This window comes from Pongo pygmaeus, chromosome 15 (assembly GCF_028885625.2).
Source record: "Pongo pygmaeus isolate AG05252 chromosome 15, NHGRI_mPonPyg2-v2.0_pri, whole genome shotgun sequence".
NCBI classification, from domain to species: Eukaryota; Metazoa; Chordata; class Mammalia; order Primates; family Hominidae; genus Pongo; species Pongo pygmaeus.
In genome coordinates, this window is record NC_072388.2 from 48,352,621 (window position 1) to 48,368,228 (window position 15,608).

A 15,608-nucleotide genomic window follows, 5' to 3' on the forward strand; every position below is an offset into this window, starting at 1 on the left:
CAACATAGCCAGACCCCGTCTCTACAAAAAATACAACAACAAAAAATTAGCCAGGTACGGTGGCCCACGGCTGTAGTCCCAGCTACTTGAGCCCAGGAGGTTGAGGCTGCAGTAAGCCAAGTTCGCATCACTGCCCTCCAGCTTGGGCGAGAGTGAGACCATGACTCAAAAAAAAAAATACATATTTTATATATATATATATACACACACACACACACACACACACACACGTACATATAGAACTCTAAAACACGGAGCAGATTTAATGAGAGAAATCTTGGAAAGGTTCATATGTTCTATAGGTCCTCAAAAACACGGATATGCCCAGGAAACCTGATTTTCACATAAAGTGGCAACTGCAGACGTGCAAGTGGGCTTTCTCGGGTCTCTCATCTTATGTCTCAGCAACCTTCCCGGGAGCCTGAGAGCTGTCCAGGTCACAATGCTGATAACCAGCTGCCATAGACAGGTTGCAGCTTCTCGGGCTCAGTTTGACATGTGCAAGAAGAGCCTCGGCCTGCCTAGAAGAAACATAAAACTCCTCGCATGGGTCGGGGAAACCAAAGAAGGCACGGCAGCCTCAAGATCCACCTCGCTTCTTAGAACTTTTTTTTTAATGGAGTCTCTCTCTGTCGCCAGGGTGGAGTGCAGTGGCACGATATCGGCTCACCGCAACCTCCTCCTCCTGGGTTCAAGCAATTCTCCTGCCTCAGCCTCCCGAGTAACTGGGACTACAAGCGCGCGCCACCACGCCCAGCTAATTTTTGTATTTTTAGTAGAGACGGGGCTTCACCGTGTTGGACAGGATGGTCTCGATTTCCTGACCTCGAGATCCGCCCGCCTCGACCTCCCAAAGTGCTAGGATTACAAGCGTGAGCCACCGCGCCCGACCGCTTCGTAGACCTCTGTCATTTAAGGTCAAGCCCCCTCTCGGCGCGCGGGGAGCCGCCGCGGTGCGTCCCGCTGCCGACCCAGGCAGCCGGGCCCCAGCTCTTCCCTCTCGCGCCTCAAGCTGCCCGAGCCCACTCACCCACGGAGCAGCAAGCCCCGCAACTTGAAGGCGGAGAGCGCACGGCTCCGCAGCCGCTCCGGCGCCATATTCGCGATTTGGCGCCACCGCCGCAGCTCCGCCCCTTCCCGGGCGCGCCCCGGCCCAGCTCCGCCCCCGGCCCTGGCCCGGGTCGCTCTCAACCATGTTAAGATCCCTGCTTGGTCCCCGCTGCCTGCGCCGCAGCAACTCGGACCTAGCAGTTCGCAACCCCGGACCGAGTAGGCTGAAAGTGGAGACCACCTCGCGCTCCTTTGCCGCCGGGAAACTGAGGGCCAGAGCGTCTTCCCTGGTGTCGGGCTGCGTTGAGCCAGCCGCAGCGCTGTCACCGCTGCCCTAGACATTGCAGGACTGCGGCCGAGCTTCCCGGACACAGGATCCCCCTTCTTTCGAGGCCGTCAGAGCTGTTGGGTTCCCTACTTCGCACAAGTTCTGGAAATACTGTGCCTCGACATTTACCGGAAGCTGTTATAAATCTCCATCGCTCCCACCTACCCCGATTTTTATTTAACTTGAGGGCTTTGTATGCGCCATGCACTGTCATAAGCACTTTAAATGTGTGAATTGATATGTTGCTCATGACAGCCCAATGAGCTGTCTGCTCTCTTTTCCACAACAGCCTCATTTTACAGATGAGAAAACTGAGACACAAAAATGGTAAAGGACTTGCTCAAGATGAAACGACGAGTTAAGTGGTGTAGTCAGGATTTGAACTCAGTTATTCTGATTTCAAGTGGACTGTCAATCTGCCACACTTCAAAACGCTTGCTCCAATGAGTTGACTAAACCATGGAGTGCTTATAAGTTAACACGCGGCTTATAAAACAGGAGGATGATTTCACAGTACCAATATAAAGTGACCTCCGACGTATACGGGTTTTTTTTCTTTTTTAAAAAAGAGCAAAGTTTATTGAAGGAAGGGAAACAAAAATATATGTATTTGTTTTTGCATTTTAAAAACCTCTTGGCCCGGGCGCGGTGGCTTACATCTGTAATCCCAGAACTTTGGGAGGCCGACGCTGGCAGATCACGTGAGGCCAAGAGTTCGAGAACAGCCGGGCCAACACGGTGAAACCCCGTCTCTACCAAAAAAAAAAAATACAAAAAAATACAAAAATTAGCCAGGCGTGGTGGCGCGCGCCTGTAATCCCAGCTCCTGGGGAGGCTGAGGCAGGAGAATCTCTTGAGCCTCGGAGGCAGAGGGTGCAGTGAGCCAAGATCGTGCCACCACTCCAGCCTGGGCAACAAAGCAAGGCTCTGTCTCAAAAACAAAGCCAGGCGCGGTGGTTCACGCCTGTAATCCCAGCACTTTGGGAGGCCGAGGTGGGCGGATCATCTGACGTCGGGAGTTCGAGACCAGCCTGACAAACATGGAGAAACCCCCTCTCTACAAAAAATACAAAAAAATTAGCCGGGCATGGTGGCGCATGCCTGTAATCCCAGCTACTGGGGAGGCTGAGGCAGGAGAATTGTCTGAACCTGGGAGGCAGAGGTTGCAGTGAGCCGAGATGGTGCCATGGCACTCCAGCCTAGGCAACAAAAGCGAGACTCTGTCTCAAAACAACAACAACAACAACAAAACAACTCTGGAAGGTTAAATCAGAGACCACAAAAATGGTTAACTACAAAGGGGTGAGGGGATAGGGATGAAAGTGAAAACTTTCTTTACAGTGAGACTTTTAATCCATGTGTATGTTTTACATATTCAAAAAATATAAAATAAAAAGGTGAGCTTAAAATTGAATGCATACTAAAACTAATACACCTAATTGTATATTAAATTGGTAACATAACATCACAAGTGATTTTTATCACAGTTCTCTTTATTTAGTGAAATATTTTTCAAAGACAAAAAGTACAAAGAAATTTTTAATTTTTATGTAAGAAAGGATAGGAAATACAAATAGAAAGACATATAGTTAATTCTCATTACTGTACCTGTGATAGTTAGATTTTATAAGTAGCCACCAACAAATAATTATTGAATACTAAACCATTGCTACTAGGGGAAGTACAGAATTAGGTTCCTGTGAGCCTCTGGTGACAATGTTTTCATCAACTCATCAACATATAACCTTGTTTTATGTGTGTTTTTATTTAAAGACATCTTTACATTGTGATTCGTTAACACTAAACTCAAGGCCAAGAGCCCTATAACTCATAGCTGAAGGAAGCTTATTTATCACATGTATTTTCTCCATAAGGCACTCCCACTCTCAAATAATTCAACAAAATGAAAAAGACAGACACAAACATACCAACAAACATAAAGCTAGTATGGTAGTATTAATAATTATTAACCTGGAGTGGAAGATACACAGGTATTCCTTGAACTATTTTTTCAACATTTTTTGGTTTGCTATTTTTTATATTAAGAAATTGGAGAGAAAATAATCAATTCCAGTTGCCCAGCTTTCTCTCACAATCTGACCTCACAATTCCCCTTTTCCCATAAACTTTCCCAATCATAATGCTCTTTCTCTAATAAATTTTCGACTTCTTCTTCTATGGCTCCTTCACCTGGCCAGCTCATAAAGTCCCAATACTTAAATGAACAATTATATGCTGATGACTCCAAAATCCCTATCTCTAGCCCTTAGCTCTCTTAGACTTCAAATCCAACTCGATATGCCTCCAAATGAACTCACCATTAGCCCTGCCCTCTCCTACCACCACCAAAACCTGTTCCTCCTCCCAGGTTCAACAACCTAGCGAAGGGCTCCACCCACCTTCCACCCAGTGACCAAGCTGGTAAACTAGGCATATCCTTGACTCTTCCCTCTCACGAATTAAAGTTCCCTGAACAACCCATTCATCTTTCAGTTCTTAGCTTAGACTTTACTTTCTCTCAGGAACCTTCCCTGTCTCCCCACAATCTGAGTTAAAGGGCCTCTGTAGACCCAAGGTGCCCTGGACTTTTGCTATTTTCACACTTACTGCACGGTATGGTAATTGTCTGTTTGCTGGTCTGTAGACTCCACCAGATTCTACAGTCCAGGAGGACAAGTGCTCCATTTCAAAAATACAATACCAATATTCTAGTAACAATAAAGTGATGGAGTGAGAATTATAATTGACATATAGTTTACACTAAGTAAAATGCACATATCTGTATGCAGTTCAATGCATTTTGATAAATGTATACACCCATGTAACCACCACCTCAATCAAGATACAGAACATTTTAATCACCCCAGAACACTTCCTGTACTCCTTTCCATCAGTCCCCTCCCCCTCCCTACTCCCAAATGACCACTTTTCTGCTTTCTATTATCATAGATCACTTTTGTCTATCTTGAATTTCTTCCTTCCTTCCTCCCTCCCTTCCTCCTTTCTTTTCTTTCTTTCTCTCTCCTTTTCTCTCTCTCTCTTTCTCTCTAAGGAATCTTGCTCTGTCGCCCAGACTGGAGTGCAGTGGCGCGATCTCGGCTCACTGCAACCTCCACCTCCCGGGTTCAAGCGATTCTCTTGCCTTTGCCTCCCGAGTAGCTGGGATTACAGGCATGCGCCACCACGCCCGGCTAATTTTTGTATTTTTAGTAGAGACGGGATTGCCCAGGTTGGCCAGGCTGGTCTCAAATTCCTGAGCTCAAGTGATCTGCCCATCTCATCCTCCCAAAGTGCTGAGATTAGAGGCGTGAGCCACTGCGCCCGGCACAAAACTCCTATTGAGGGAAATCCAGTTACATTTGTAAAGTTAAATATGCATTTATCCTCTGACCCAGCAATTCTACATCTAGAATTCTACTCCAAAGATAGGCTTGTACAAATACAAAATAACATATGCATAACGTTATTCATCGCAGCATTATTTATTTATTTTTATTTTTTTTTTATTTATTTTTTTATTTTTTATTTTTTATTTTTTTTATTTTATTATTATTATTATTATTATTATTATTATTATTATTATACTTTAGGCTCTATGGTACATGTGCGCAACGTGCAGGTAAGTTACATATGTATACATGTGCCATGCTGGTGCGCTGCACCCACCAACTCGTCATCTAGCATTAGGTATATCTCCCAATGCCATCCCTCCCCCCTCCCCCCACCCCACAACAGTCCCCAAAGTGTGATGTTCCCCTTCCTGTGTCCATGTGTTCTCATTGTTCAATTCCCACCTATGAGTGAGAATATGCGGTGTTTGGTTTTTTGTTCTTGCGATAGTTTACTGAGAATGATGATTTCCAATTTCATCCATGTCCCTACAAAGGACGTGAACTCATCATTTTTTATGGCTGCATAGTATTCCATGGTGTATATGTGCCACATTTTCTTAATCCAGTCTATCATTGTTGGACATTTGGGTTGGTTCCAAGACTTTGCTATTGTGAATAATGCCACAATAAACATACGTGTGCATGTGTCTTTATAGCAGCATGATTTATAGTCCTTTGGGTATATACCCAGTAATGAGATGGCTGGGTCAAATGGAATTTCTAGTTCTAGATCCCTGAGGAATCGCCACACTGACTTCCACAAGGGTTGAACTAGTTTACAATCCCACCAACAGTGTAAAAGTGTTCCTATTTCTCCACATCCTCTCCAGCACCTGTTGTTTCCTGACTTTTTAATGATTGCCATTCTAACTGGTGTGAGATGGTATCTCATTGTGGTTTTGATTTGCATTTCTCTGATGGCCAGTGATGGTGAGCATTTTTTCATGTGTTTTTTGGCTGCATAAATGTCTTCTTTTGAGAAGTGTCTGTTCATGTCCTTTGCCCACTTTTTGATGGGGTTGTTTGTTTTTTTCTTGTAAATTTGTTGGAGTTCATTGTAGATTCTGGATATTAGCCCTTTGTCAGATGAGTAGGTTGCGAAAATTTTCTCCCATTTTGTAGGTTGCCTGTTCACTCTGATGGTAGTTTCCTTTGCTGTGCAGAAGCTCTTTAGTTTAATTAGATCCCATTTGTCAATTTTGGCTTTTGTTGCCATTGCTTTTGGTGTTTTAGACATGAAGTCCTTGCCCATGCCTATGTCCTGAATGGTATTGCCTAGGTTTTCTTCTAGGGTTTTTATGGTTTTAGGTCTAACATTTAAGTCTTTAATCCATCTTGAATTAATTTTTGTATAAGGTGTAAGGAAGGGATCCAGTTTCAGCTTTCTACATATGGCTAGCCAGTTTTCCCAGCACCATTTATTAAATAGGGAATCCTTTCCCCATTTCTTGTTTTTGTCAGGTTTGTCAAAGATCAGATAGTTGTAGATATGTGGCGTTATTTCTGAGGGCTCTGTTCTGTTCCATTGATCTATATCTCTGTTTTGGTACCAGTACCATGCTGTTTTGGTTACTGTAGCCTTGTAGTATAGTTTGAAGTCAGGTAGTGTGATGCCTCCAGCTTTGTTCTTTTGGCTTAGGATTGACTTGGCGATGCGGGCTCTTTTTTGATTCCATATGAACTTTAAAGTAGTTTTTTCCAATTCTGTGAAGAAAGTCATTGGTAACTTGATGGGGATGGCATTGAATCTGTAAATTACCTTGGGAAGGATGGCCATTTTCATGATATTGATTCTTCCTACCCATGAGCATGGAATGTTCTTCCATTTGTTTGTATCCTCTTTTATTTCCTTGAGCAGTGGTTTGTAGTTCTCCTTGAAGCAGTATTATTTATGATAGCCAAAAAACCTGGAAATAACTGATATGTCCATCAATAAGAATCTGTTTGAATAAGCTATGACACATCCAATCAGTGGAGTGCTATGAAGCTATGAAAAGGACTGAGGAGACTGCTGTACCCTGATATGGATCGTCAAGTGAAAAGAGAAAGTTAAGGAACACTGTATATACTTCCTTTTGTGTAAGAAAAGGAGCAGATACTGTGTTTATTTGTATCGTCAAAAATAAAAAAGAGAAAGTATCATTAAAGTGCACCAGACTTAAGTGCCTTCTAATGCGATGCAATATTAAGTATTTTTCAAAAAAAAATCTGAACTAGAATCTAACAAAGCTTTTAGATACAGCTTCCAGCCTAAAAGAAATATGAGGAAAGGATGCACAAGTTAATGAGAAAAGACATTGAGGAACCAAACCAAGAAGGTGGTACGGCTGTAGGAAAATAAGAAAACTAATCCATATAACAAAGCAATGGCACAAGAGAGAAGGGAGAGAAGCTATTCTAGAGTAAAAAAGACGTAAAGTCTTAAGAGGCGTTAACAACGAATTACAGTGCTGGACAAACCAACTGTAGAAAAGACATTTTGAGATAATCAAGGAATCTGACTACAGACTGACTACTAAATGAGGCTGTACTGCCAAAACACAATTCCAAGAGAAAAGGAATCTGCGCGTGGAAAGCCCAGGCCCCTTCCCCACTGCGAGGAGCCAGAACGTCCCTCCGTAGCCGCGCCGCCCCTGGCTCGACTTCCCGAGCGAGAGCCGCGGGACGTCGCAGACGCACTGGCTCCGCCTTCCCACCAATCTCGACCCTCGCCGCGTTCCGTTCGAGCGTGGAGCAGTCGGGACTGGAGGCGAGGCCGCCGGGCGGGCAGGGGTTGTGGCGCGGCAAGCGGCGGGCCAGCGACGGCGCGAATGGCGGACTCGCAGCTGTTCTGTGTGGCGGAGGAACGCAGCGGCCACTGCGCCGTGGTGGACGGAAACTTCCTCTACGTGTGGGGGGGCTACGTGGTAAGGGGAAGAGGCGGGACGGGGCGGACTCGCGCCGGGAGACACTCGGCCTGAGCGGACGCAGCGCCCGTCACACCCGCTCCCGAGGCTGCGGCCCAGGCCTGGCGCGCCCGGCGCCTGCCGCCCCCCCAGCCCCTCCGCTGGCCGCCGCCCCCACAGCCGCGCCAGGGCCTGACGTCATCCCGCCGTTGCTTCTTCTATTAAAGCCTCAGACCCGGCTCCGGGCCTCTTACCGCTCTCCGCCCCCCTTTCCCAGCAGTTCAGTAACCCCGGTTTGCCCAATGCAAAGGCAGTTACAGCGCGATTAATTATTATCCTTAAATACTGGCGCAGACCTAGAAGGACCCGGGGACGCCGTGCTGTATCATTTTGTATATATTTCCTTATTCCCACGGCGCGATTCGAAATAAAATATCGAAATCACTGAAGCATTTAAATATTTATTTATTTATTTATTTTTATTTTATTGAGATGGAGTTTCGCTCTGGTTGCCCAGGGCTGGAGTGCAATGGAACGATCTCAGCTCACCGCAACCTCCGCCTCCCGCCCCAGGTTCAAGCGATTCTCCTGCCTCAGCCTCCCTAGTAGCTGGGCTTACCGGCATGTGCCGTCATGCCTGGCTAATTCTGTATTTTTAGTAGGGACAGGGTTTCCCATGTTGGTCAGGCTGGTCTTGAACTCGCGACCTCAGGTGATCTGCCCGCCTTGGCTTCCCAAAATGCTGGGATTACAGGCGTGAGCCACTGTGCCTGGCTTGCATTTTAAATATTTCTAAGCTATTTTTAGTGGCGTTTCTTTACTAATGAGTATGAATATTTTTTCTAGTCTCAAAATAGGCGCATGTTAGCAATAATATGCTAAGAAATATTATGTTTTAAAATTCTTTTTACAATGGAGGTTTGAACGTATGTGTGTGTTGTGTGTCCATAATCACAGAATTATGGAAGCAAGAATGGTAAAGCTGGAAAACAGGAATACTATATGCCAACCCTCTTAGTTTACAGATTTTTTTTCTTAAGCCATCTGGAAGTTCTACTGATAGTAGAACCTACATCTGTCCCCCTACCATTATGTGACAGACCTGTAACGTGACTGAATCATATTGAAATGACCAACATACAGGCATACCTCGAAAGTATTGCGGGTTCTGTTCCAGACCACTGCAATAAAGCGAGGTCATACGAATTTTTTTGGTATCTCAGTGCATATAAAAGTCATGTTTACACTGTAGTGTGTTAAGTATGCAATAGTATTATGTGTAAAAAAAAACGTACATACCTGGCTGGGGGCGGTGGCTCACACGCGTAATCTCAGCACTTTGGGAGGCTGAGGCGGGTGGATTACCTGAAGTCAGGAGTCCAAGACCAGCCTGGCCAACATGGTGAAACCCCGTCTCTACTAAAAATATAAAAATTAGCCAGACGTGGTGGCGGATGCCTGTAATCCCAGCTACTCGGGTGGCTGAGGCAGGAGAATCACTTGGACCCGGGAGGCGGAAGTTGCAGTAAGCCGAGATCGCGCCATTGCATTCCAGCCTGGGTGACAGAGTGAGACTCCGTCTCAAAACAAAAAAACAAAGAACTGTACATACCTAATTTCAAAATTATTGCTAAAAAATGCTAAGGATTATCTGAGCCTTCAGTGAGTTGTATTCTTTTTGCTCATGGAGGGTCTTCCTCCATGTAGATGGCTACTGACTGATTAGGGTGGTTGTTGCTGAAGGTTGGAGTGGCTGTGGCAGTTTCTTAAAATAAGACAATGAAGTTTGCCAAATTGAGACTTCCTTTCACAAAATATTTCTCTGTAGCATGCAATGCAGTTTTGATAGTTGTGTTTGTGTGTGTGTTTTGAGACGGAATCTCTCCTGCAACCTCTGCCTCCCAGGTTCAAGCGATTCTCCTGCCTCAGCCTCTTGAGTAGCTGGAATTACAGGTGTGCACCACCATGCCTGGCTAATTTTTGTATTTTTTACAGGTGTGAGCCACCGTACCCAGCCATGAAATGAATTTTCTTAAATAATAAGTCTTGAAAGTCAAAATGATTCCTTGATCCATGGGCAACAGAATGGATATTGTGTAGCAGGCATGAAAAGATAAATCTCCTTGTAGATCTCCCATCAGAACTCTTGGGTGACTAGGTGTGTTGTCAATGAGCAGTGAGTGGTATTTTCTGAGCAGTAGTTCTCAACAGTACACTTGAACTACTCAGTAAGCCATGCTGTTAAAGAGACATGCTGTCATCCAGGCTTTCTTGTTCCATTGTTAGAGCACAGGCAGTGTAGATTTAGCATAATTCTTAAGGGCCCTAGGATTTTCAGAATGATAAATGAACATTGGCGTCAACTTAAAGACAGCTACTACATTAGCCACTAACAAGAGAATTAGCTGGTCCTTTGAAATTGGGCATTGACTTCTCTCTAGCTATGAAAGTCCTAGATGGCATCCTCTTCCAATATAAAGCTGTTTCATCCACATTAAAAATCTATTGTTGGCTGGGCACGTTGGCTCACGCCTGTAATCCCAGCACTTTGGGACGCTGAGGCGGGCGGATCACGAGGTCAGGAGATCAAGACCATCCTGGCTAACATGGTGAAACCCCGTCTCTACTAAAAATACAAAAAAAAATTAGCTGGGCGTGGTGGCAGGCACCTGTAGTCCCAGCTACTCGGGAGCCTGAGGCAGGAGAATGGCGAGAACCCAGGAGGCGGAGCTTGCAGTGAGCCGAGATCGCACCAATGCCCCTCCAGCCTGGGCAACAGAGCGAGACTCTGTCTCAGGAAAAAAAAAAAAAAATCTATTGTTTAGTGTAGCCACCTTCATCAGGTATCTTAACCAGATCTTCTGGATAACTTGCTGTAGCTTCTACATGAGCACATGCTGCTTCACCTTGCACTTTTTTTTTTTTTTTTTTTTTGTGAGACAGAGTCGCCCAGGCTGTGGTGCAGTGGAAAAGTCTCAGCTCACTGCAACCTCCGCCTTCTGAGCTCAAGCAATTCTCATGCCTCAGCCTCCTGAGTAGCTGGGATTACAGGTGCATGACACCACACCTGGCTAATTTTTGTATTTTTAGTAGTAATTTAGTAACTTTTGTATTTTCACCATATTGGCCAGGTTGATCTCGAACTCCTGACCTCAGGAGATCTGCCCACCTTGGCCTCCCAAAGTGCTGGGATTACAGGTGTGAGTCACCGTGCCCGGCCTTACCTTGCACTTTTATGCAATGAAGAACAGCTTCCTTCCTTAAAACTCATGTTAGCTTCAAACTTCTGCAGTTTCTCAATTCTCTCAGCCTTCATAGAAATGAAGAGAGTAAAGACCCTCCTCTGGGTTAGGCTCTGGCCTAAGGGAATGTTGTGGCTGCTATGATCTTGTATCCAGACCACTAAAACTTCCTCCATGTCAGGAATAAGGCTGTTTTGCTTTCATATTACTCATTTTTCATTAGAATAGCACTCTTGATTTCCTTTAAGAACTTTCCGTTTGGATTCACAATGTGGCTAACTGGCACGAGAGGCCTAGCTTTTGGCCTGTATTAGCTTTTGACATGCCTTTTTCACTAAGCTTAGTTGTTTCTAGCTTTTGATTTAAAGTGAGGGACAGTCCACTCTTCCTTCACTTGAACACTTAAGAGTCCATTGTAGGGTTACTAACTGGCCTACTTTTTTTTTTTTTTTTTTTGAGACGCAGTCTCGTTCTGTCGCCCAGCCTGGAGTGCAGTGGCACAATCTTGGCTCACTGCAAGCTCCGCCTCCCGGGTTCACACCATTCTCCTGCTTCAGCCTCCGGAGAAGCTGGGACTACAGGCGTGTGCCACCACACCCAGCTAATTTTTTTTAATTTTAATAGAGATGTGGTTTCACCGTGTTAGCCAGGATGGTCTAGATCTCCTGACCTCATAATCCGCCCGCCTCAGCCTCCCAGAGTGCTGGAATTACAGGCGTGAGCCACCGCGCCTGGCAAGGCCTCCTTTCAATATTGTTGTATCTGAGGGAATAAGGAGGCCCAAGGGGAGGGAGAGAGTGGGGGGAATGGTTGGTCAGTGGAATAGTCTGAACACACACATTTATCAGTTAAGTTCGCCATCCTATACGGGCACAGTTTATGGTGCCCCAAAACAATTACAGTAATATATGAAAGATCATTGATCACAGATCACCATAACATATAATAATAATAATGCAAAAGTTTGAAATACTGTGAGAATTACCAAAATGTGACACAGACACGAAGTGAGCATCACATGCTGTTGGAAAAATGGTGCCAATGGACTTGCTCAATGCAGGGTTGCCACAAACCTTCAATTTATTTAAAAAATGCAATATCTGTCAAGCACAGTAAAGCAAAGCACAATAAAATGAGGTATGCCTGTACTGTGTATGTTAAATAATTCTCAGATTCAAGTTGGCTTTTGTTGTTGTTTTGTGTGTTTATTTTTAATTTGGTTCAGTACCAGTGGGGGAAAATCAGAACTAACTTTTGAGTGCTTACTACATCTGGCATGTGCTAGGTACTGTCACATCCCTAATCTTATATATTCTTACTATATTCCTGTAAAGTAGGTAATATCCCTATTTTATAAATAAGGAAAAGGAGTCGATTAGAGTAAGTAACTTTAATGGACATTTCACCTCAAGAGCAGCAGATATCAACCGACATGTATAGGATTTCCAAAGGCAGCTTTTTAATGATAAACTAAATTAGGTGATTGTGCTTTATTAGTGTCTGATATTTCCACCATTTATTCTTGATGCAAAGAGTCTAGATATAAAGGTGGCTATATGCACAAGAAATAAATTTTGATTGTTTTGAGTTCTGCCACTTGTAGAGGTGTCAGACTTCATCTGCTGTATTCTTGATGTTGTAAAAGTTAAGTGAAAAAATCACTTAAAACAGCAATCTGTAATATATCTGTATAGATTTCTTTAAATGAAAATTTTTTCCCCCCAAGACGGAGTCTTGCTTTGTCGCCCAGGCTGGAGCGCAGTGGCACAATCTCAGCTCACTGCAACCTCCACCTCCTAGGTTCAAAAGATTCTCCTGCCTCAACCTCCCTAGTAGCTGGGATTATAGGCACACACCACCACACCCAGCTACTTTTTGTATTCTTAGTACAGGCGGGGTTTCACCACGTTGGCCAGGCTGGTCTCAAACTCTTGACCTCGTGATCCACCCGCCTCAGCCTCCCAAAGTGCTGGGATTACAGGCCTGAGCCACCGCGCTCGGCCTTTGTTTTTTGTTTTGTTTTGTTTTTTGAGACAGAGTCTCCCTCTGTTGCCCAAGCTGGAGTGCAGTGGCACCATCTCGGCTCACTGCAACCTCCGCCTCCTGGGTTCAAGCGATTCTCCTGCCTCAGCCTCCCAAGAAGCTGGGATTACAGGCACACGCCACCACGCCCAGCTAATTTTTGTATTTTTAGTAGAGACGGAGTTTTGCCATGTTGGCCAGGCTGGTCTCAAACTCCTGAGCTTAGGCAATCAGCCCACCTCGGCCTCCCAAAGTTCTGGGATTACAGGTGTGAGCCACTGTGCCTGGCCTAAATGTCTGAATTTTTTACATCTGGTTTTATTCTTAAGAATTATGTAATTGATAAGATCATAGTTCTTGCCGGGCGTGGTGGCTCACACCTGTAATCCCAGCACTTTGGAGGCCGAGGCGGGCGGATCACGAGGTCAGGAGATTGAGACCATCCTGGCTAACATGGTGAAACCCCGTCTCTATTAAAAATACAAAAAATTAGCCAGGCATGGTGACACGCACCTGTAATCTCAGCTAATCTGGAGACTGAGACAGGAGAATTGCTTGATCCCAGAAGGCGGAGGTTGCAGTGAACCAAGATCGTGCCACTGCACTCCAGTCTGGGTGACAGAGCAAGACTGTCTCAAAAAATAAAAATAAAAATAAAAATCACAGTTCTTCAGGTGGCAGTTATTGAATTGAAATACTTCTTTTCCTCCTGTTTATTAATTCAGTCAGTAGAGATGCTGTAAGAACCACTCTGGAAAATACAACACAGATGTAGATCCTGAGTCTACCACTTTTTTAAATTCCAGGGATTATCATTATCAGCAGTCAAGAAGTGTCTAAGGCATAAGTGGAAGGAAAGGGAGACTAGGAGGCAAAAAAGAAGCCTTATGGGTAGTATAGGCTTTAAAAAAAAAAAAAAAAAAAAGGAAGACATAGCATATCAGGAGAAAAAGTAGAATTCTTCTAACAATTATCTTATTCCAATCGTTCTAAATGGAAGATAGTTAAAAGGCCCTGGAATCTGGTGGTATTCCAGTACTCAGTTAAGTATAATGATCAGATAGTTCCAGATTATATATTCCAGTCACAATTTTCCTTTTCATTGATACAAACAGTGTATTAAAATGGACAAACATATGTTCTAAAGCTCACTGATATCTGTCTAAATTACTAATTGCTCCATTGTCAAATATATTCTGAAGGCCATTATATTAGTATCTGAAAATAGCCACCTCCAGAGGTAAGAGTGATAATATCAAAAAAGTAAATGGTCGATTCTAATTGGTGTCAGAATATGATTTTGCTCCTAGTTCTACATCCTTTCCACATTACAGAAATTCACACAGACTTTGGTGCTACTGCAAGGAACATTAAAAGTTGTGAATAGCTTTTCCAAATTTAGGGGAAAAACTTGGTATCTTGGCATGTTTGCAAGTAGTATGGTTTTCCTATTATGGCACTAATCATTTCAACAGTATTATTTCTGTAATACAATTGATATTAATATGTTTTGCTGTGAACCTTTTTTTTTTTTTTTTTTTTAGAAGGAGTCTCGCTCTTGCCCAGGCTGGAGTGCAGTGGCGCGATCTCGGCTCACTGCAACCTCCACCTCCCAGGTTCAACTGATTCTCCTGCCTCAGCCTCCCGAGTAGCTGGGACTACAGGTGCTTCCCACCATGCCCAGGTAATTATTGTATTTTTAGTAGAGACAGGGTTTCACCATGTTGGTCAGGCTGGTCTCGAACTCCTGACCTCAGGTGATCCACCTGCCTCAGCCTCCCAAAGTATCTTCACAGGGTGGGTGTGGTGGCTCAGGCCTGTAATCCCAGCCCTTTTGGAGGCCAAGGCAGGAGGATTGCTCGAGTCCAGGAGTTTGAGACCAGCCTGGGCAACATAGCAAGACCCTTGTCTCTGCCAAAAAGAAAATAATTAGTTGGGCATGGTAGTGTGCTTCTGTGGTCCTAGCTACTTGGGAGACTGAGGTGGGAGGATCACTTGAGCCCATGTGTTCAAGGATGCAGTGAGCTATGATTGTGCCATCACACTCCAGCCTGGGTGACAGAGACCCTGTCACTTAAAAGAAACAAATATCTGTATACATATGCTTAACCACATATTTCTGCTATGGATATGGACTTAAAGGGAAGAAGGATCAATTTAGAAAATGTTTGAACAAAGAATGAAGACGGAAGGTTTACCACATCAGATATTAAAATATGTCACTACCATAATAATTAGTTGACTTGATGCAAGTAGAGATAGTACAATGAAATGTGAAAGGAATTACGGAAACAGCCGGGCACGGTGGCTCACGCCTGTAATCCCAGCACTTTGGGAGGCCAAGGCAAGTGGATCACCTGAGGTCAGGAGTTCAAGACCAGCCTGGCCAACATGGTGGAACCCCGTCTCTACTGAAAATACAAAAACATTAGCCAGGCGTGGTGGCACATGCCTGTAATCCCAGCTACTCAGGAGGCTGAGGCAGGAGAATTGCTAGAACTTGGGAGACGGAGGTTGCATGAGCCAAGATGGCGCCATTGCATTCCAGCCTGGGAGACAGAGTGAGACTCCATCTCAAAAAAAAAAAGGAGAAAGAAAAAAACTACAAAAACAGCCAAGCATATAAGGAAAAAAAGTAAGACTATTTTGTATTTAAAAGGTATCATTTCAAATCTGGGAAAATGATCAC

At 44.4% G+C, this 15,608-nt stretch overlaps 2 protein-coding genes across 6 annotated transcripts in view; one reads left to right on the plus strand and one right to left on the minus strand.

The window, feature by feature from the left end:
• POLE2 (DNA polymerase epsilon 2, accessory subunit) overlaps positions 1-1,119 on the minus strand; it is a 50,012-nt gene extending 48,893 nt beyond the window's left edge. For all 4 annotated transcript variants that reach the window (XM_054448355.2, XM_054448353.2, XM_054448356.2 and 1 more), the window contains exon 1: positions 1,031-1,119. In XM_054448355.2, the coding sequence (XP_054304330.1) occupies positions 1,031-1,098 (68 nt within the window). In that variant the 5' untranslated portion in view covers positions 1,099-1,119. The remainder of the gene's footprint in view (positions 1-1,030) is intronic.
• Positions 1,120-5,731: 4,612 nt separating this feature from the next.
• Positions 5,732-15,608, plus strand: part of KLHDC1 (kelch domain containing 1) — a 63,014-nt gene continuing 53,137 nt past the window's right edge. For both annotated transcript variants that reach the window (XM_054447600.2, XM_054447601.2), the window contains exon 1: positions 5,732-7,676. In XM_054447600.2, coding sequence (XP_054303575.2) covers positions 7,290-7,676 — 387 coding nt within the window. In that variant the 5' untranslated portion in view covers positions 5,732-7,289. The remainder of the gene's footprint in view (positions 7,677-15,608) is intronic.